The sequence below is a fragment of the Carcharhinus amblyrhynchos genome, chromosome 14 (genome assembly GCF_965287045.1).
Source record: "Carcharhinus amblyrhynchos chromosome 14, sCarAmb.v2.hapA, whole genome shotgun sequence".
In the NCBI taxonomy this organism is placed as follows: Eukaryota; Metazoa; Chordata; class Chondrichthyes; order Carcharhiniformes; family Carcharhinidae; genus Carcharhinus; species Carcharhinus amblyrhynchos.
Genome location: NC_137337.1, coordinates 22877283 through 22897745, shown reverse-complemented (window position 1 = coordinate 22897745; position 20463 = coordinate 22877283). Strand labels below are relative to the sequence as shown.

The window sequence follows — 20463 nt, the reverse complement described above, 5'->3', positions numbered from 1 at the left end:
AGAGAGAGCAGCTAGAGATCAGATGTCTCTGTGGTTTACTGTTCATGCTCAAATTGGGAAGATCAAATTCGTGGGGAGGCTGGAAGATTTGCCTAGCTTTAGCCAGAGGGAGAAGTCTCCAAGAAAAGACAGTTCTAGAATTAAAGTTTTGAGACTGGCAAAATAAAAGAAGCAATAAACCCTCAGGAGCTAAGAATTATTTTGGACTAATTCTAGAATTATCTGCTAATTCTCATCCGCTTTTATCCACAGGGGAATCTTTGGAAAGCAGGGATACCAGTGTCAAGGTAATTGATTTTAATGTAATCATCCCATTAAGGTAAATAGTACATTGAGGAATGGACATTAAAATGCAGTCACACAGATGAATAATTTTCCAGTCCATTTCCTGACTTTAAGTAAGAGATCCAGCCAAGAACAAATATCTCAATTTTACCCGGTCTTTCGGGTTCAATTTTACCGAGGTTGCCCATAGAAACATAGAAGAAACCACATAAACCAAACCTCCAGTAATGGGTTCATAGAAGATAGGAGCAGGAGGAGGCCATTTGGCCCTTTGAGCCTGCTCTGCCATTCATTACGATCATGGCTAAGCATCCAACTGAATAGCCTAATCCTGCTTTTTTCCCATAACCTTTGATCCCATTTGCCCCAAGTATTATATCCATTCCCCTCTTCAATGCATCAACTACTTCTTGTGGTAATGAATTCTACAGGCTCACCACTCCTTGGGCGAAGAAATGTCTCCTCACTCCGCCCTAAATGGTCTACCCCAAATCCTCAGACTGTGACCCCTGGCTCTGGACTCCCCCACCGTTGGGAATATCCTCCCTGCGTCGACCACTGTAGGGTTGGACTTGATTGGGAATCTGTGCTTGTTCTTATTTTGACCGCAGGTTCCTCTAATAAAAGTGAATAGCGTTCGTGGAATAGACGAGGCAGTCGATGAACGTGGCTGACCAGGAGAAATATTTCTGTCCTTGGCAGTGAATCACCAGTTGCCAACTCATTGGCTTCTGGAGAACATGGATGACATCTGGAGATGAGCAACACTGCAGTTAGTGCTGCCGCCTCACAGCACCAGGGATCCGAGTTCAATTCCCAGCTTGGGTCACTGTCTGTGCAGAGTGCACGTTCTCCCCATGTCTGTGTGGGTTTCCTCCAGGTGTTCCGGTTTCCTCCCAAATATGTGTGGGTTAGGCTGATTGACCATGTTAAATTGACGCTTGGTGCCAGGGGGATTAGCAGGGTGAAATATGTGGCTTGAGGATAGGGCCTGGGTGGGATTGTTGTCGGTTCAGACTTGTTGGGCCAAAAGGCACTGTAGGGATTCTATGATTAATTAATTCCTATGAAAAGTCTGTTATTAAAATTCAGTCCCTCTCACTTCTAAAATCTGCTAGACTTCTCATCCAAGGTTTGGCAGCTTCATGTGTTTTGGTGCTCCCTCCGCTGTGTGAGTGAAGAGCTACCAGTTGTCACAGTGATCAAACTACCTTCCAATGAATCAATCTCATTCCCCACAGTCACTCAGCATGGGCTAATTCTGCTCTTGTGTGGCTGATGTGAGAACTGATTCTTTAAGAATACTTCCGACGCTGAGGACTTTACTGAGATAAACAATTCCACCGTTAGAAATGAACCCGCAAGAAAGGAAATGTGATGTTATTTAAAAACAATTTGGATTTGTTGCTCTGTCAATGGCCAAGTGGGCAGTTTGTAACACTAACCTTTGCTGCTGTTTGTTTCACAGTGTGTACGTGCGTGGTCCACAAACGCTGCCACCAGTTAATTGTCACAGCCTGTCCTCGAATAAAAAAGGACAAGAAAGAGGAGGTATGAACAGGACTGAATTTCCAAAGATGTGCAGTTAGGTGGATTGGCCGTTAGTGTCTCAAGATGTGTAGGTTAGGGGGAATTAGCGGGTAAATGTGTGGGGTTACAGTGATAGATCTTGGGTGGCATGCTCTGTCAGAGAGTCAGTGCAGGTTCGATGGGCCAAATGGCCGCCTCCTGCACTGTAAGGGTTCCATGAATTCTGTTTTTCCTTACCAGTGCTCTAATCAGCCAGAATCGAAACCTTTCATTTTGGCCCTCCTGGGGCCTAGAGCACTGGTCCCTTGGCCTGCCACTGGGAGGCTGCTATCAGACGGGTAAACTCACCCCCTCACCTCACTACCCCCCTCCTCCCCTTTCACCACCAGCCATCCAGAGGAACCTGGGGCCAGATGGAAAATCCCAGTTGGCTTCAGTTAACAGGCCTCAACATGCTGTTAATGAATGTGATGGGCTCCCCACCTCCAGGGGAGGGTGTGAGGGGGGATGATATAACAGCCTGGAAAGTCTAAAACGTCCAGCCCATCCATGAAATCTGTGAAACTGCTCTATGTAGCTGCAGTAGTTGCCATGCAACAGAATGGAGTCCACACCACACTAACTTGAGGGCGGGTGGTTTCAGTTCCTCCCCATTGGGAATTATCCATGGACAAAATTAATCTCTTTCCAGGAGTTGCTTTATAATCGAGAAGTGGACACTTTTGAGATCCTCAATTAAAGTCTCTCTCTGTTTGCCAACCTGCTTCATGGTGCCAATGTGATAAATGAAGCACAAGCGCCCCCTGGTGGTTAACAATGTGAACAGCAATATTTCAATGCTCTCCATTGACCGACTGGAGTGACTGAGAAATACTCCTTGTGCTTGATCACTCCTTGTCTCCAGTGTTAGCAGCACCTGGAACCCTGTGTCCGTAACTTTTGACAGTCCCGCGAGATCAAAATTCATGTTTTCCTTCTTCAATTCAATCTAACATGATGTTTAACATTCATAGGTGCTGACAGGGTAGATCCAGAGAAACTATTTTCTCTGGTGGAGGTCTCCAGAGCAAGAAAGTACAAGTTTAATGTTAGAGTGGGGCTTTTGTTTGGGAAGCACTTTCTCAGGCAGAGTGGTGGTAGTTTGGAACACTTTCACCGAAGGCTGCTGAGACTAAGGCAACTGGAAATATCAAAAGCAACATTAATTGGTAGATTTTCAATAATTAAAGAAACCAAGGGATATGGGACAAAGCTGGAGCTAGGATATAGATCAAATTGCATGGTGGTACAATCTCTGGAGACTTAAATGGACTTAATCCGGTTTCGATATTCAAAAGAACGTACTCAAAATGGAAAGTTGGCAGATGGGTTTCTTCATCCCAATCTCTCGTGCCCTAACAATAGCTCTATTATTTATATATCCACACACATACAGTGCCTTCAACGTAAAATAAAGTCAGGACGGTTCTCAGGGAAGAAAGGGAGATAATGTTGAGCCTTGAAAGAGTTGGCGCAATGGCAGAAGGTTTTACCATGGAGACAGGTTTGGCAGGGTTAAACCTTTCTAGGCATCAGATGAAGGAGATTCTGACTCATTCACATCTTTCAGTAAGACAGACGTCCCTGGATACAATTCTTGGCTCTCTGAATACTTTCATCACCCCCTGTGTTTGCACACCATATGGCTCTTCATCTAGATGAGCAACAGAAGGCTGGAATTCCATGGAATCGGGGAGACTCCGTGAAGGGGTGAAAACGACGGCCAGGACCGGTTTGCAGGATTCCCAATAAAAGCAAATGACTGCGGATGCTGGAATCTGAAACCAAAAGAGAAAGTGTTGGAAAATCTCAGCAGGTCTGGCAGCATCTGTAGGAGAGAGAAAAAAAGACCTGAAATTTGGAATCCAAATGACTCTTTGTCAAAACAGATGCTGCCAGACCTGCTGAGATTTTCCAGCATTTTCTCTTTTGGTTGCAGGATTCCCAAGGCCTTTCTTGGGGGCATTCCAATTTTCGGGAGTGCGTTTTAAGTTTGTGGGCTGGTCCTGGTTGTGAACCTGCTCCCCTTGGGCTCCTGACCTGTCCACCTCCATTGGTGTGCCCCAGAACTGTATAATTTTCTGCATTGTGGAGATTCTATAATAAGAGAAGTGAAAAGTTCTGCCTGTAAAGCTTAGGTCCCTAATGGGAGAGAGAAATAAAAGTAGCTTTGGAAATAAAATCAGGCCTTACATGATGGCTCCAGTGGGGAAAAAACTTTGTTTATCTGTGTCTTCATCTGTCTTCAATTATTGGCAATTATATTCGATAGGTATGTGAGCAAAGATTCAGCATCAACGTACGTCACCAATTCAACATCCACAACTACAAGGTGCCAACTTTCTGTGATCATTGTGGTTCTCTTCTCTATGGGCTGATGAGGCAAGGAAAACAGTGTAAAGGTAACTAATGCCATTAGGCACCCTTCCTTTACTTCCTGAGGTCAAAGAGAAAGGCCGAGTTTGTCCATATTTACAGACAATAAGGTTGTCTGGTGAGAGGCTCCCACACAATGCTTTTCAATTCACTTCATGGTGAGTGATGCGAGGCGAGTCAGAAAATGATAAAAGCAACTTCCAGCGGACGCTGGAATCTGAAACTAAAAGAGAAAATGCTGGAAAATCTCGGCAGGTCTGGCAGCATCTGTAAGGAGAGAAAAAAGCTGACATTTCAAGTCCAGATGACTCTTTGTCCAAGAACTTTGGAGTCAGAAGATGACTTGTTTGAAAAGTTATTTAAAAAGAGGAGAGAATCCTCCCAAATCCAATATTTATCTAACTGCAGTGTGTTGGATATTGCTGGCATAGTAACGGCTGTCACCCCCCTCCTCATTGTGTGATGATGTTTTCTTTGACTTCCTTTGGATTTTCTTATAGAGTTACATCCCACAGAGCCAATAGAAAAGCTGTTTCCTGATCAGACACACAATTCTCGTGCACCCCGCTGTCATTGGAACAGTAACAGAAATTATCAGAAGGGATTACGAACGGGATTAAATTGAGCGTGCCGAGTGTAGGAATCCATTCTCCACACTCTATACAAGTGTCTCTATACAACTCAAACTTTGAGCCGTCCTAAAGAAAATGCAGCCACATTATACATTTCATCCAAGACATTAGCGGGGTGGGCAGCTTGGTGACATAGTGGTTAGCACTGCTGCCTCACAGCGCCAGGGACCTGGGTTCAATTCTGCCTCGGGTGTCTGTGCAGAGTTTGCACATTCTCCCCATGTTTGCATGGGTTTCCTCCGTGTGCTTCGGTTTGGTCCCACAGTCCAAGGATGTGTGGGTTAGGATGATTGGCCGTGTTAAATTGCCCCTTAGTGTCAGGGGGAATGGGAGGGTAAATATTTGGGGTTGCAGGATAGGACCTGGGTGGGATTGTTGTCAGTGCAGGCTCAATGGGCCAAATGGCCTTTCTGCTCTGATTCTATGATTATTGTAGGATTGTGGTAATGAAATGGGAAGATTGTAGGGTGGAGCCACTCATATGAACAATAAGCGCAGCTTTTAATCTGAACAGCTTAATAGGTACCCTGTCAGCCACAGAATTACCAAGGGAGGCACTAACCTGCTAATGATAATTTGAAGGGAGTCATTGTGATTGTGAGAGCTTGTGTTATTTCCTGTAAACCTATTAAGAGTTGGTGTAGGTGGAGGTGTTAGAAAGTATGTGGGACACGTAGGCTTCCACCAAGAAGTTTGTTTTCCCCTTTGGCACATTTAAGATGCTGACGTTTATGACTGGGATTTGCTTCTTGTAAAACTTTGATGCAAAAACATTTTCTCCCCTTTCCATCAGTTTGCAAAATGAACATTCACATTCGCTGCGAGAACAATGTTGCCCCAAGCTGCGGAGTGAACTCTGTGGAACTGGCGAGGAAGCTGGCGGAGATGGGACTCAGCGCGGGAGGAATATCCACGTTAAAGAGGAGGCAGACGGTAAGGATGCTGCTAACCGGCTTCTGGGATAACTCCAAGTTTGTATTGTTTGTGCTGGTAACCAGTGATGAATAACACTGGCAGTGATGTGGCTCTTGCCTTGCCTACCCCAATTACAGTAGTAACTACGTTTTACAAAGTGTCTCTTTTGGTTCTTAAGTGTTTTGGGACGCCCAGAAAATGTAAATATGCTAGAGAAACGCGAGACATTTTTTTCATCCAACTCCACATTCCCAACTGGTAGCCTTGCCAATCAACAATGTGCGTTAGAAATTCAACAGATCATTTTCCAACCATTCTAATATAATATAATGGCCAAAAAGTGATGGATGGCACCAATTTCTAAGATGTGATTCTTCAGGACATTGCTTCCCTTGTATCTAAATTTACTTGGATCAGGAACAAAACTGTCCCATACGCACCAAGACTTTAGGACTCTGTAGACCCAGTAGGTTTATCCAGTGGGTGATTCAGCTACACGCACCAAGAATATCCCACGTGTGATCCATATTCTTTGCTGAGGAGGGTGATCACTACTGGAGCATCAATCAAACCCATTCTATCGCTGTCCACTCAACTAACCTCCACTTGGGCAGCTTGCCTTCTATAGTCAGCATCAGATATCCTGCCCCAGAGAGTGAGACATTGATCTTGGCTTCTGCTCCAGGTCACTGTCCCGATGGCCGATGAGAACAGGATTGTGCTCAACTGTGATGTTCCGGATGCACACGTGAGTAAGCACCACGTAGGCTGCGACAAGAGAATGTCCAGTTCAAAGTTGGCATGGGGGCACAGTGGTTAGCACTGCTGCCTCACAGCGCCAGGGACCCGGGTTCGATTCCTGGCTTAGGTCACTGTCTGTGCAGAGTTTGCACATTCTCCCTGTATCTGTGTGGGTTTCCTCCGGGTGCTCCGGTTTCCTCCTACAGTTTGAAAGATGTGCTGGTTAGGTGGATTGGCCGTGCTAAATTGACCTTAGTGTCAGGGGGTTAGCAGCATAAATATGAGGTTATGGGAGTAGGGCCTGGTGAGATTGTGGTCAGTACAGACTCAATGGGCTGAATGGCTTTCTTCAGTACTGTGAAGATTCTAAATGATACAGATTTCCAACTCTATTGTCCTCATTAAAAGAGGTTTATGTACTGTGTTTCGATGGAACACTAAATTCCATTGTTGGAATTGTTTGTTTTCAAACATTATTTCTGACAATAGAAACATTGCTAGTGTTAGTATCATGTTGCAAGAATTGAGTACTGACTGTTACTCAGTCACAGAAAGAATAGCAATAAGTGGTTTACAATATTAAGCAGTAAAAAAAAGGTGAATTTATGGGCAAAGATCAAGTGAGAGTCTAATTATTAGCTCTTTCTGAGGGCCATCACAGAGTGAGGGGCTGAATAGTCTCTCTCATTGCTGTAGGATTCTATGAAGTAGTTGTGTCTGTCAGATTTGATACTTGTGAGTCTATCTCTGTTGTTCCCTTTGAAGAACATGCTTTGTTTCACTCTTTCGGTTTCGCAATCCCAGGACATTTATATGTTTCAGTAGACCATTTATTGGGCTGCACAGTGACAGTGGTTAGCACTGCTGCCTCACAGTGCCAGGGACCCGGGTTCAATTCCTGGCTTGGGTCACTGTCTGTGTGGAGTCTGCACGTTCTCCCTGTGTCTGCATGGGTTTCCTCTGGTGCACTGGTTTCCTTCCACAGTCTGCAAGATGTGCTGGTTAGGTGCATTGGCCACGTTAAATTCTCTCTGTGTAATGACTCGGGGATTTTTACAGTAACTTCATTGCAGTGTTAATGGGAGCCTACTTGTGACTAATAAATAAACTTAACCTTTAAACTTTAAAGCTTCAAACTTTAGTGCGTTATTCAGTTCTCTGCAGTAACTCTTTTTATATTTCTTTTCATTAAAAAGAGGCAAAGTCACAAGAACCACAAAGAAAATGAGGCCTTGGGTGATACCGTAGACAGCAGTAACAGCCAGCAAGTACAACGCAAACTGGGCATCGACGATTTCACCTTCCTCAGTGTTTTAGGGAAAGGCAGCTTCGGGAAGGTAAGAAACTGGGGACACGTTATGACCTGAAGCTGAATATTCTTCCGCACACCCAACCCATGGGTGATCTTGCATGTCATTTTTATCTTGTCACACCGGGGTCAGGTTCACAGTGCGGTTTGTACGTCACATAGATGGCCCTCAAATTGGTTCCCCAACACAGCAACACGGTTCCTAGTGATGTTTAAAGCTCCCTAAACCGCATTCCTTACCTCCCTCTTACTGCCTCCCCCATTCACCCCCATATCAGCCATGCCTCCTCAGATAACTAATGCCATCTCTATGTTCCCCTTGCTTCTTCCATGTCCACTCAGATCACCCATGCCCCCCTATGCCTTCACTATGTCTCCCATGTATACTCCATAGGCAAGGCACGGTGGCACAGTGGTTAGCACTGCTGCCTCACAGGGACCTGGGTTCAATTCTGGCATCGGGTCACTGTCAGTTTGCACGTTCTCCCTGTGCCTGCGTGGGCTTCCTTTAGGTGCTCCGGTTTCCTCCCACACTCCAAAAATGTGCAGGTTAGGTTGATTGGCCATACTAGAGTTAGGGAGACTAGCAGGCTAAATATGGGGTTACAGGAATAGGGCCCGAGTGGGATTGTGGTTGGTGCAGGCTAGATGGGCCAAATGGCCTCCTTCTGTTTCTGTGGTTCTGTTCTATGATTTTATAGCCATTGAGCCAGTATGTCCTAAATATAGCCCTCAGATTACATGCAATATCAGTGGAAAATATTTCCTATTTCTCAGGAGAAAAATAAACCTCTCACCATCTAATAAAAGTCTCCATATCATTGATAATGAGAAAAAAAGTAGTTCTGCCACATTAAGGAACTTGTAATACTATTTATAATTCTATTAGCCTTTGTCAACTAACCAGAAACCATACCCCAAGGGGCAATCTTGAGACAGTTTCTACCAAACTGTCATTCATTCTCAGATAAATGGAATACCTATCGCACTAGTTTCAATTTCCAATTAGACTGTCTGTCAATCAGTATGAAGGTTAAGTGTCTAAATCATTTTTTAAATCAGCCAGAGTCATTTAAATCACAGTAGAAAAGATCACAGTACAAACAGACTGGCTGTAGAATCACCAAATCACAAAATTGTTATGACACAGAAGGAGGCCTCTTGGCCCATCATGTCTGTACCAGCTCTCTGAATGAGCAACGCACCGAGTGTCATTTCCCTGCCTTCTCTCCATAAACCATGAACGTTCTTCCTTTTCTCCATTGGAAAAGCTTTGAAATGCATGTGAACAAATCCAGGAAGCTGGTCACTATTAGGGTCAACTTACCCTCAGAGGATAAATCACTGCATTGAAACCACATCTACATTATAATTCAGCACATAGTGGTGATATTTGCAGGTGTGAAAAACACTTTATATACACCTTTCAGAGTGCTTCCAACTCCTTAACTCTCTGTTTTCTTCACTAACTCGCAGACCTTGGTGTGCTTTCAATTGCTGTCCAATAACCCATACCACAGCTGAAAATGGAAATCTGGTCTTTGTCCCGGTTTCAGCAGTGGCTGGTTTGCACACTGGGCATTCCCAAACTGCAAATAGGGGAAAATGGCACATGTCGCAAAAACCCAGCCTGCAGGTGCAGCAGGTGGTCAGGAAGGCGAATGGGATGCTGGCCTTCATAGCGACGGGGATTGAATATAAAAGTAGGGAGGTCTTGCTGCAGCTGTATAGGGCATTGGTAAGGCCGCAGCTGGAGTACTGTGTGCAGTTTTGGTCGCCGCACTTACACAAGGATATTTTGGCCTTGGAGGGAGTGCAGAGGAGGTTTACTAGGCTGATACCGGAGTTGAGGGGGTTGAGCTATGAGGAGAGGCTGAATAAACTAGGCTTGTACTCATTAGAGTTTAGAAGAATGAGGGGAGATCTCATTGAGACGTATAAGATGATGAATGGGATGGATAGGATAGAGGTGGAGAGACTCTTCCCGCTCAGAAAGGACAGTAGGACTAGGGGGCACAGCCTCAAGATAAAGGGGGGGGCGGCTTAGAACGGAGTTGAGGAGGAACTTCTTCACTCAAAGGGTGGTGAATCTCTGGAATTCTCTGCCCATTGAAGTGGTGGAGGCTACCTCGCTAAATATTTTTAAGATGCGGGTTGATAGGTTTTTGATAAGAGAGGAGATTAAGGGTTATGGGGAGAGGGCGGGAATGTGGAACTGAGCCACGACAGATCAGCCATGATCTTATTGAATGGCGGGGCAGGCTCGAAGGGCTAGATGGCCTACTCCTGCTCCTATTTCTTATGTTCTTATGTCGGAGAAAATGGAGGAAAACCGGATTCCAGAAAGAACAAAATATGGCCATTCACACACTGATATCTAACATAATCTCATGTTGGAACACAACAAAACAGCGCACATGCTGCCTGTGGTAACAGGATGAGAAGACCTTCTCTGGTCCTCTTTTTAAATCAATCCATTATGTATGAAGCTATTCAGTTATATTCCCCACAATGTTGTCAGAGTAATATCTATATTCTGAATGAACTCATTTCTGGACATTTTTGCCAAAATTTTCCAGCCCTTCCCACTGGCAGGATCTTCCAATCTCACAGAATTCCACCCCCTGTAATCCCCGCAGCACATTCCCCAGTGTGCAAAGGATGCAGGGCACACAAAACCCCGCAGAGAGGGGCGGCACAGTGGTTAACACTGTTGCCTCACCGTGCCAGGGATCCGGGTTCGATTCCCAGCTTGGGTCACTGTCTGTGTGAAGTTTGCACATTCTCCCAGTGTCTGCATCCAGTTTCTTCTGGGTGCTCCGGTTTTCTCCTACAGCCTGAAAGACGTGCTGGTTAGGTGCCTCGACCTGAACAGGCGCCGGAGTGAGGTGAATACGGGAATTTCACTTCATTGCAGTGTTAATGTAAGCCTTACTTGTGACTAATAAATAGACTCTTAACTCTCACGCCCAACTCCCTCCAGGCCAGCTGTGATTCAAACCAAGGCCCCCAGCAACCTATGCTCCACCCCTGCACCACCGCATTCCCCACTCCACCAAGGCCTGACTTCCCTCCAGTCTCCACCTGAGGCCCAACACCTTCCCCTACACCCCATGCCTGCAGACCTGACACTAACCCCCTCACCACCCTGAGGACGCATTTCCCCTCTCCCTGAAGTCCACTCAACACCCTGACCTAATGTCACACGACCTCCAATCTGAACCCCACCCCCCCCCACCAAAGCCCAAATCCTATCCACCACCACCACCTCCCTGGCCTGTCAAGATCCTTTAAACATCATGGGGTCTTCAAACTAACTTACCTGGTTTGCGACAACTACTACTGCAACAAAGGAGTATGACCTCTTCCACTTCAGCTCTCCTGGGCTTCAGTGCTGGGCTCTAGGGGGCGTTGCTCTGCCCGGCTCCCCTTTGGCCTGTGGCAGAAGGTCAGACAGGAGAGAATCGATAAAAGAATGAGATAAGTTATCAGGCATGGAATGGCAATTTGATGCTGTTTGCCACTCTGAGGAGGCTCAGGCCCACTTAATTATTTATTTTATAAACTGGAGCAGTGGCAAATCAGAACAAACATGTTAACCGATGAAGCCATTCAGAGGGAAGTGTCCATTTGTTTGTTAATTCTATACCGAGCCAGAAATGCCACCTGTATAAGCTCGCTGTCTGTCTCCAGGTGATGCTGGCTGAGTTAAAAGGCACGGAGGACGTGTACGCAGTGAAGATATTGAAGAAAGACATGATTCTCCAAGACGATGACGTGGAGTGTACCATGACTGAGAAACGGATCCTGTCACTAGCCAAAAACCACCCATACCTCACACAGATCTTCTGTTGCTTCCAAACCGCAGTGAGTAACATGGAGATCAATTAAACCGAGTGTCTCAAAAAGTGTCTCCGGTGACGACCTTGTCTCACACACCACAACATTGCTATTATATTGCTGCATATACCTTTCTTATTCATCATAATTGAATGTGATTCCCATGGGAAGTGGAAGATAAGCCTGTGCATGTTTTGGTTCTGCAAGTCTGGTGTAGTAATTTATTGAGCATAAGAATGAATAGAGGCATTGTATGGTATTTACAGTACAGAAAATGGTCACTCCACCCAACAAGTTCATACGTGCCAGTGTTTATGCCAAACCTCCTCCCATCCTGACACCATCCACAAATCCTTCTCTTTACTCCCTCTCGTCTGGTTCTTGTGTCTATTCGGGTGCCAATACCCCTTTTGGACCTCTACCCATCACATCTGGAGTCTTCATCTATCTCCTTCCAGTAGGCAATGTGGTATCTCTTTAACCCATTTGCCTGGGAGCTTCTCATGCACCCTAGTCAGGATCCAGCTTCTCTCCCCTTCGTCTTCCATCTGCCTTCCATTGTTCATCTTCCTCATCCACCCTTCTGCTCGTTGCCTGACTTTGTGAGTCCCTTGCCCTGCCCCCACCCCCTCCTTGCACAGCTCTCCCTCCACATTGCCCCTCCGCCCTCTTTCCATTGTCAGGCCACCACCCCAGCCTCATCTCACTCTCCACCCCTGCTCAAACTTCGGACTTTTGTTGCAGTGACTGCATGAATCCCGCAGGACAGGACTGCCCAGATAGACACTGGTGTGTGGTACCAGGGACGAGGAGACGCCCTGTATTCCCCAACCCCAGGCACAGTACTGATCTGAGTCAGTGACACAGGTGGGTCCGTGGGTCCAGCAGTACAGTGCTGTCCATGCAGACCAGCTCAGCATGGAGTTAGAGGGTAGGAACCGATCTGCCCTGGCAAAAGTGGTGATGTTACACGTCAGATTATTAATTAAAACGTATTTTATCACAATAAAGTCAAAGATGACAATAGGCAAACAAACAGATAAGCAGCCACCATGACCCCTACCATTACCCATTTCTTTGATTACTACATTTAGAAACATAATAGAGGAAATATTACCGCACGAACATACAGACAAACACACAAGGTAGGAGTAGGTTACTCGAGTCTGCTCCATTAGTCAATAGGATCATGGCTGATCTGATTGAAACCTCAACTCTATCTCTCCATCTCTTTGACCACCTATCAACTCCCGCTGAAAGGTTCAGTGTCCCTTTATCTCCTCTGCAAATCTCCCAATGGGCTCTTCAACATGGAAGCTGCAGTGAAAGTGGAAGCTGTTGATTATTTGCACTCTCTGCTTTCACTGGGTTTTGAGGAGGAACATGTAAAGAATCATAGAATCCCTACAGTACAGAAGGAGGCCATCCAGCCTATTGGGCCTGCACCCACCCTATCCCCATAACCCCATATATTTACCCTGATTCCAATGGGAATCCCATTCAATTATGATTTCCCCCCCCGAAACTAGGGTCAATTTAGCATGGCCAATCAACCTAAACTGCACACCTTCGGACTGTGGGGGGAAACCAGAGCACTCAGAGGAAACCCACGCAGACACGGGGAGAATGTGCTGACTCAGCACAGACAGTGACCCAAGCCGGGAATCGAACCCGGGTCCTTGGCGCTCTGAGGCAGCAGCGCTAACCACTGTGCCACCATGCTGTGAAAAGCTGGCAGTTTTGGTTGGATTCACTTGGAAGATCACTCTACGTGGTATTTGAGAGAATGGTCTTGATCTCTCCATGCGGTGTTCGAGATGATCTTCCCACAGCTCCACCAGGAAGTGCGGTTGCATTGTGGATGTCTGTGAAGGAAAGGAGTAAGTCGTGACTGGTGTGGTGTTGTAGGAATGGTGACATGAAAACTAGGATTTAGTTTGTGAAATCCTGTGGTCCTTTTCTATTTGTCCTGCTTCACCTGATGGCCATGTTATTGTGCAGTGCCTTGACTCCAACAACAGATGGCATCTGGTAACGTTACTCAGCTCACACGGTGGCTAAAGTTAGATTACTGTATTAAACAAATAGGAGATACTGAAAAAAATGGCATTTTTAGAACTACACTTGAATGAAGTGCAATTAGTTTAATGAGTTTATTGAAGTGAATTCATTTTTATGCAGATGAAGACACTGTTGTCTTGGGTTATGCAGTATCACACCCTTGACTAGCTTGGTGTGTCTCCAAGTTTATAATTCGCAACATTTTGTGTCAACAGAAAACTTTGCTATTTCCGCTTACAGCCACTTAGGAGCACAATTTTGCTGAAAAAAGTAACATGTTGCCAAAGATTTTCATCATGCACTCCCAAGGATAAACACACAAATGCCAAATTTGAAACAGTCACAATTTGTACTACAGATGATAAAAGTGCTGCTGGTTAACTGTATTAAAGCCTTGCACATTTTTAGAGTTAGCTGGAAGCTTGGGGAACCTATAGTTCCCTGTCGCTTTCCCCATGGCAATGCCTCAGCCAACTGGAGTCAACTTGCCAACCAATCAACACCCTTGCCTCCTGTTATGTTTGCTTGAAATTTGACATTATTGCATATGTCCTGATGAGTGCAAAACCACAAACTTTGGCAACGTATCTGTCCGTTCAGCAACTTGCAGATTTTCCATGGGCAGTGATTGGAATTGTATTCAGTGCTGCATCTTCTACATGGTATTTAGGTTCTGTCTGAATAGGACAAGAAACTGTGTACCTTGTTAATCAATTAGTTTGAGGAATTTTTAATCAGCAGTGCAAAGTTTAAACCAGGAAATGTCAGTCCAAATACAGAATTCAACATTAAATTAGATACAGCACACAAAGAGGAAAAAAGTATGTTAAATTGAGAGTTATCAAAGGAACACAAATTGATTTTTTTTTGACAGTTTAAATCTTCAACAGTAATCAAAAGCTAAAGGAATGAGACTATGCTTATAGAACCCCTACAATGCAGAAGGATGCCATTCGGTCCATCGAGACTGCACCAACTCTCTGGCAGGGTATTTTACTTGGGCCCACCCCCTCCCGTCCTATCCCCATACCCTCACATATTTACTGTGGCTAATCCATTAACCGACACGTTTTGGGATACCGAAGGGCAATTTAGCATGGCCAAGCCATCTAACCTGCACATCTTTGAACTGTGGGAGGAAACTGGACCACCCGGAGGAAACCCACACAGACACAGGGAGAACGTGCAAACTTCAGACAGACAGTCACCCGAGGCTGGAATTGAACCCGGGTCCCTGGCGCTGTGAGGCAGCAGCGCTAATCACTTTATTAAAGTTAACTTTCAGTGCTGGAAAGGTTGTTGGCCAGTAATTAAGATTTATCATGCCAGTAAATATCAACGTATATTGGAATGGACAAGCCTTAACCTGTTTTCGGAAAGTTGAGTGGGTAACTTCTGAGTAAGTAGTGGATCTTCACACTTCCCATGCGTTTCACAGGATATTTCATCTCTGGGTTACTGATCAGAGAGAAGCTTGGGCAACAACTTCCTGATTTCCACAATCAGCTGCTAACGGGTAGTGTCTGAATGTTGCTTTTTGACTCACTGATCCATAACGCTGAGTGCTTTATGGTAAACATAATGATGAGACTAGTTAGGTTCCGCCTTCTGATGCTCTCTCCAGTATCAGCACTCTTGGGCAACCCTGTAACAATTGGATACTTTAATGCTGTTCCTGTTTTAATTTGGATATGTGTCAATGAGCTGGTGCCCAGTGTCTCCCTACAAAATCCAGCTATCTTGTCCCAATGGTTGACTTGTAATCCTCAGTTTATCACAGACCCATGTGACTGCTTACAGGGGTAAGGGAACCAGATTTATTTGCAATGGATTCTGGTCTCCGGTATCCAAATGAGATTGAAGTCTCATATTGAAAGATTGAAAGGTACTGAAAAATCTCTTTAGACAATCATTTCCTCACATGTTAAAACCCCCTGGGTGATAATTGTGTCATACTGATTCTGATGGTGTGCATACTGATCATTCCCTAACAGGGGAAAGTCCCAGCCAGAATGATGATAAGGGGCTTTTAAAACAGAACATGTGGTCGTCGTAGAGTTTAACTGCACAAAAAAGAGGCCCTTCGGCCCATCAGCATAAAGCACCGGCATGGCTTAGTTAAGATGCAAATGAGATCAAGCCTTGGAGGAGGTGCAATGCCTGCTCCAATCAGCTTGGATCATGAGATCAAGCCCAATACAGGAAGTGATGAACCAGCCTGGGATATTGTGTGCAATTTTGGTGTCCTTATCTGAGGAAGGATGTCCTTACTATAGAGAGAGTACAGTGAATATTTGTCAGGCTGATTCCTGGGATGGCGGGTCTGACATGTGAGGAGAGACTGAGTCAGTTAGGATTATATTCACTGGAGTTTAGAAGAGTGAGAAGGGATCTCATAGAAACTTAGAATATTCTAACAGGGTTAGACAGGATAGATTCAGAAAGAATGGTTCCAATGGTGGGGGAGTCCAGAACCAGGGGTCATAGTTTGAGGATAAGGGGTAAATCTTTTAGAACTGAGGTGAGGAGAGATTTCTTCATCCAGAGTGTGGTGAATGTGTGGAATTCACGACCACTGAATGTAGTCGAGGCCAAAACATATTGTCTGATTTAAAGAAGAAATTAGATGTAGCTCTTGAGGCTAAAGGGATCAAGGGATATGAGAGGAAGGGGGAGATCAGGATATTGAATTCAATGATCAGCCATGATCAATATGAAGGTGGAGCAGGCTCAAAGGGCTGAATGGCCTACCCTTTCTAGTTTCTATCTTTCTATGATTTGTAGACTGTTGAATGTATCTGACTAGTTCCTGGTTCCATGATTTTCCCAAGATCAATGATTAGACGAAAATGGAAAGCTGTAATTTTCCAGTCGGTTAGGTTCTAGATCAGGTAAAGACTCTGGATGTTTTGCAGTGCCAACTCTGGAAAACTTCCACCAGGAAGCTTGGCCCTGTAGCCTCTCCTTCCACAGAGAGAGAGAGAGAGAGAGAGAGACAGTACTTCCACCTTCTTCTTGCAAACATACACTGGTGCTTGTTAGTTTAATTACTGGATCAGTCCTCTTCACACAGTGGGTTAATGCTGTTAAATAGGAAGGCTACAATTATCATTGTAAACAAACTGGTACTAATTAGAGAAAAGTGCAGTTCTAATCTGTAATTGGGAATAAGAGGTCATTAGTATGTTTAGTTATTCAAATATTTTGTTGTGAATTAGTTTATTGTAATGAGCCTTGAGGTGGTTTTAGGTGCTGACGTCAGTCACATTTTTGCAAATCTGTAAGAAATCAGAATGGAAAGAAGGATGGAAAATGTAATTGAAAAGCAATAAGGGAGTGATAAACCTCATTAAGGATTAAAGTAATTACTTCTTGCACATCACACAAATAATCACCTTTATACCTGTTAAGAGGAATAATAATACATAATGCACTAGATTGCAATTTGCAACGTGTTCGTGTGGAGAATGCATGAGACTGGAATTTAAATCCTGTAATTATGTGCATGATAGACTGCAGCACACATGTATGTGCACACAACAACATAGGCACTACATGCCACTGCACTAAACTGCAATATTCCGTTCTATGTACACTGGGCCATCATATAAAGTGTGGCAATAAAACATGATTGGGATTTCTTGTATTCCTGCACATAAAAGCACAGTTTTGAATCTGACTATCAGCGAAAATAGAATGTGCTTCCTGGTTGTGTGTTAATTCAGAATCTAATGTGTGTTGTCTGTCTGTGTACCTGTATCACTGTGTATGTGGCTATATATTGGGTGGGATTTTCTGGCCATGCTCATTCTGAAACTGGAAAATCCTGCCTGAGGTCAATGAACCTTTCCATGGTCCGACCCTTACCCGCTACGATTCCCGTGGTGGGCAGAATGACAAAATTTCTGTGTGTGTGTGTGTCTGTGTGTGTGTGTGTGTGTGTGTGTGTGTGTGTGTGTGTGTGTGTGTGTGTGTGTGTGTGTGTGTGTGTGTGTGTGTGTCATTGTGTATATGGCTATATACTGTGTTCGTCTGTATATCTGTATATAATGTTCATATGTGTATCTGTACATAGTGTGTGTGTGTGCACGTGGTGAGGGGGCACCTGAGATATGTTTTGTACAGTACATCCGTGTCCAAGTATAAAAATAAAACCTCGGTCTGGGCTCTGAAATGCTACTGTGTGTTTTATTTTTAGATTTGCATCACTCCCAAGGGGATTTTCAGAATGACAGAGAGCTGTTGATGCTCGGGGGCAGACAGTACAGAGATTTCAATGTGGTGATTTTTTTGAAAAATGGCTTGACTGGGAAAACTAGCAGGAATGTATTGCCTTTTCCAAACATGCTGCAAGCGCAAGAAGGATAAAGAGAGAGAGAGAAGAAGATAGAAAGAGGTGAACAGAGTGAGAGATAGAGGGGTGAACAGAAAGAGAGACAGGGCTGAATGGATAGAGAGCGATTAACAGAAAGTGAGTGAACAAATGTGCCATCAGATTTTGGTTTCCGTGGAAACCTGATTCAGATTGCTGTATGCCATCCTCAAATTGCAATAAGGATAGAATTTGATCTATCTTGTTACTATAACTCAGTGCCCTTGATTAAGGGAAAATGACTTGTTTTTCTGTTTACTTTGAAATGGATTTAGAAATAGGATTCTTGTAAACAGCAGCAATGAGTGGGTAGGGTGTGTGGTTCAGATGTTATCCCAGGAATATATGTAAGATCCTGGAATATCATTTCAGAAAATCAGAATTTAATTTATTTAATCACCATAAAGTGCCCTTGCCTCAGATATCTGAAAGCAGTGAACCTGCCTTGGAGATATCTTTGTTGGGTAAATGTATGGAGTGAAATGGAGAATTGACGTGGGAATGGAGTTGAAGAATATATCAGCATTGTCTAACCGACTGACTCACGCCTATCCCATGTTTCGACTAGATTTTATTCCACGTTTGTACTATTTCCTCTCCTTTGCGAAACCTTTCTGCTCCCTCAAAACCACCCTCTTTAAACATGCTTCTAGTCATTTTTCTGCGGCGGCACAGAGGTTAGCACTGATGTCTCACAGTACCAGGGACCCAGATTCGATTCTTGAGACACTGTCTGTACGGAATTTGCACATTCTCCCCGTGCCTCTTGTGGGTTTCCTGCAGGTGCTCCGATTTCCTCCCACTATCTGAAAGACGTGCTGGTTAGGTGCATTGGCCATGCTAAATTCTCCCTCAATGTACCCGAAGAGATGCTGGAGTGTAGGGATTAGGGGATTTTCACAGTAACTTCACTGCAGTGTTAAAGTAAGCCTACTCGTGACACTAATAAATAAACTTTTCTGATCCTTCAGGTTTGTGTTTAATGTCTGCTTTCCCCTCTGGTACTTTGGGAGGTTTTTGCTAAACGTACGTGTTAGTGTAAGTGTTTACTGCAGTGCAGTGACATCCATCACCCTTAAAAGCAGATAGTTGGGGAAGAATACTCATTGACCAGAATTCATTCTTCCTACCTATTGGGATGGTCAGAATGTGTTGTAGGGTGTCGGTTAAAGCTTGGTGGGTCTGGAAAAGTCTGCATCATTATACATAAGTTTAAGGTGAGAGGGGAGCGATAGAAAAGGGTCCAGAGGAGCAATCTTATCACACAGAGGGGTGGTGAGTGTCTGGAACAACTGCTAGAGGTAGTAGTAGAGGCGAATACAATTTTGTCTTTTGAAAAGCATTTAGACAGTTACATGGGTAAGATGGGTATGGAGGGATATGGGCCAAATGCAGGCAATTGGGACTATTTTAGTGATTGAAAACTGGGTGGCATGGACAAGTTGGGCCCAAGGCTCTATATCAAACTTAGAACTGTTTGCTAATATTCAGTAAGGGGAGTTATCTCCACGCTTACATCTACACACAGCTCTGTCCAACACTCAACTGACCCTGAGTGTGGATCGTGTGCTCTCTATGTAGGGTGGTACTGTACTCAGTTTCACGTTAACCCTATGTGCGCCAAGCTCTTACGCTTTGCCTCCTCCCCAAGTCTGAATCAAAAATATTTTCAGTGATTATAGTTTAAATGTCTTGCATTGTAATTACTTGCACACATTTGCATTATCATTACCACGTTATCACTACCCCATCTTTGAGTCCTTGAATTTAAAGTAGTTTGTTCACATTACTGGTGGAGGAAGGATGATAGGCTCTGTGGCTGTTGGTTCTTCCTGGAGGTTTGGAGCTTGTTCTGGTTATCTGGGTATGTTTGCAGCCTTTTCTTCGTGTTGAACCGCGCTTGGTCAGTCTGGCCGTTGTGCCCATTGGTGGTTGCCATCCTAACTCAGGGTGGAAAAGCATTGTTCTCAGCTACCTCTTCACTTCCTCTGTCATTGTGAGAGTTGTGGTGATGTATGAGTTGTCTTTACATCTTCTGACATTTTGACATCTTCTGCCGTATTGTGGCAATCCAGGGCTACACAGGCATCTCTGCTGAAGAGAGAGAAAGGCTGGTTATGGATGATGTACATTGGCTCAAACATTGTTTTGCTGTTATATCTTAGTAGTTCCAGAATCATGCCTATAACTGGAAGTCAGACTTCTCTGAGCCCATGTGTCTCTTGTTTGAATCCAGAGGTCTTTTAGCCACAGTAATTTGTCCAGCTGGACTTTGTTCTAGTTCTCCTATGTTTAACTTCAAATTTGTTAAATGGCCTATTGATTGAAATGTCCGAATTCCAAAAATTGAAAGTAAGATCTTT

At 44.5% G+C, this 20463-nt stretch overlaps 1 protein-coding gene across 1 annotated transcript in view; it reads left to right on the top strand.

Moving 5' to 3' along the window:
* Positions 1-20463, top strand: part of prkcha (protein kinase C, eta, a) — a 194404-nt gene that overhangs the window by 116056 nt on the left and 57885 nt on the right. The window contains exons 5-10 of the mRNA XM_080202405.1: positions 253-287; positions 1754-1836; positions 4127-4256; positions 5656-5795; positions 7715-7855; positions 11521-11694. Coding sequence (XP_080058531.1) covers positions 253-287; positions 1754-1836; positions 4127-4256; positions 5656-5795; positions 7715-7855; positions 11521-11694 — 703 coding nt within the window. The remainder of the gene's footprint in view (positions 1-252; positions 288-1753; positions 1837-4126; positions 4257-5655; positions 5796-7714; positions 7856-11520; positions 11695-20463) is intronic.